General features: G+C 40.1%; 1 protein-coding gene across 1 annotated transcript; it reads left to right on the top strand.

Annotated features, from left to right (window-relative positions):
• Nucleotides 1-1,235: 1,235 nt before the first annotated feature.
• LOC147427065 (uncharacterized) lies at nt 1,236-1,786 on the top strand. The gene has a single exon (XM_086498392.1). The coding sequence runs from the start codon at nt 1,272-1,274 to the stop codon at nt 1,713-1,715; it is 444 nt and encodes a 147-aa protein (XP_086354518.1). The 5' UTR covers nt 1,236-1,271; the 3' UTR covers nt 1,716-1,786.
• The last annotated feature ends 449 nt before the right edge of the window (nt 1,787-2,235 follow it).

Below are 2,235 nucleotides of genomic sequence, written 5' to 3'. Positions count from 1 at the left end.
CCACCATTTGTAGGTGGGATTACAGTAAATCTAGGTTTTTTGGATGTTTTGGAATCTTTGAGTTTTTGACCTTTTCAATTTTTTGAAGCCACTAAGAACACCTTTTAATTTTTAATGAAGAGGTAAATTTAAAAATGAGTAGGTGCCTTTTAATTTTTAATGAAGAGGTAAATTTAATAATGAGTAGGTGCATTCTACAGACACACTTTTCCCAAACACTAGTATATAGTCTGAGCAAGAGGAAAAAGAGATATTCCACCTCAAATGTAAGGAAGATAGTGGAAAAAGATGAAAATTAGCTCAAATTTCACAATTTTTATTTTAGAAAAGCACAGAAAGGAGTTCTATATGCTTTTTGGCTCTCTAAAAGAAACCCTTAGTGTTGTCTTGGGTTAGGGAGACTCTCATTGTTTTCAGTGTATGCTGAAAACCTACCTTTCATTTCATATCGTGACATGTCTTTACTTTTCTTGCATTTTGTTGTTTTAGAATGATAAAGTGAAGCTTCATCTTGCATAATTTTAATAAATTTTACACACACACACACATATGTTTTCTTTTGTATTCTATTGTTTTAGAATGCTTAAGTGAAGCTTCACCTTACATAATTCTAATAAATTCTATACACACACATATATTAATTAGTTCTTTTTATTTCACCTTTCATTTCACAACTTCATATGGCTTTACATTTCTTGCATTTTATAGCTTGATTCTAGTCAGTATTAGCGTTTGAAAAAGTCTCTTTTATTAAGCGGCTGGTGATCGAGTTTCCTCCTCACAAAGAAGAAAATCGAAAATACTAGTAAAAATTTTGAGATTTGCAAAATTTTTGGATGACTTTCTCTTCCGTTTACCATGGTTTGCAGCTAGCTAGTTTTGATTTTCAATCGGCTCAAGATTAAGTTGAGGCAATCCTTTCCCAAACACTGATACCCGTTTAATTCAACCTAACAAATTTATCACTTTCTTATTGTTTTCGAAAGCCATCGTGACCCTTTCACTTGTTTTTAACTTCGATTGTTTTCCAAAAGCAACTACGTGGTAATTCAAAAGCACACATCACCCTCTTTATAAAGTATCTCATCCTCTTGGTGAGAGCCTCGTGAGTAATGAAACGTCTTGAGTTCAAAACTCGGATCGATCCTCTCTCTCCCTCTCTCTCTCTCTCTCTCTCTCATGGAAAGGGTGCGCTTCTAGGTTGTCACATCTTAGCTAGTGTATAAAATTGGGCATTGTTAGGTGGGTTAGAAGTCAGCAGAGGAGAAGCCATGGCGCTGAAGCAGAACGAGGTGAGCTTCAGATCGTTGGACGAGGTGCCCGACGGCTCTCTGACCCTGGAAGGCCATGACGTCTGCTTCCGAAACGCGTCGGACCTGCTCGAAGCTATGGGCCTTCCTGGCGGCTTGCTCCCGATGGAGAATGTCGTCGACTGTGGCTTCGATAAGAAGTCGGGCCTTGTCTGGATCCGCCAGAAAAAACCGACCCGCCATTTTTTTCATCGCATTCGTCGCACTGTCAGCTTCGGCACAGAGGTGCGCGCCTATATCTCCCCCAACCGCCTTCACTCTGTCTCCGGAGTCCATGCCAGAGAGCTCCTCCTTTGGGCACCTGTGGGCGATGTTTCTCTCATTGATGAAGACAAGCTCAAATTCAAGACGTATGGAGGTATCTCCAAAACATTCCCTGCTGATGCATTTGCTAAAGGGGAGTGAGTGTCACCTTACTCCCTCTCTCCTCAGCATTGTAATTCTTTTGACATGAAAGTTAATTGATCATTGATATCTGCATGTGTGTCTGTGTGTGTGTGTGTTTGAGAGAGAGAGAGAGAGAGAGAGAGAGAGAGAGAGAGAGAGAGAGAGAGAGAGAGAGAGCACATCGGCGTCGTATGTATGTACCAACCAGTTCATGATCTTTTCCTTGTGGGTTCTCTACAATCATAGTGATGGATTGATCTCATGGGGGGCGATTAGCCCTAATCTATGGCTTCTTCTCTTCATTAACAATGGCAATAGCTAGGTTTGTAGTTTTGTGAAGTCATATTGACAAATTCTGTTTAGAGGAGCTGTTTCTTTGTTTGTTGAAGGTAACTTGATGAATGTTGGTAGATTTTAAGCCAACGCCTTATGCCTATCTCTAAGTATGGGATCCTTTCATGTAGGGCTGCACATTGTGTAGAGAGTTCTGCTTCTCAAAACTGTTGCTAGCCTGTTTTGTTTCACTTCAATGCTAGGA

The sequence above is a fragment of the Adiantum capillus-veneris genome, chromosome 24, assembly GCF_014529385.1.
Source record: "Adiantum capillus-veneris isolate H3 chromosome 24, ASM1452938v2, whole genome shotgun sequence".
Classification (NCBI taxonomy): domain Eukaryota; kingdom Viridiplantae; phylum Streptophyta; class Polypodiopsida; order Polypodiales; family Pteridaceae; genus Adiantum; species Adiantum capillus-veneris.
The sequence above is the reverse complement of the archived record's forward strand: the minus strand, read 5'-3'. Positions and strand labels throughout refer to the sequence as shown.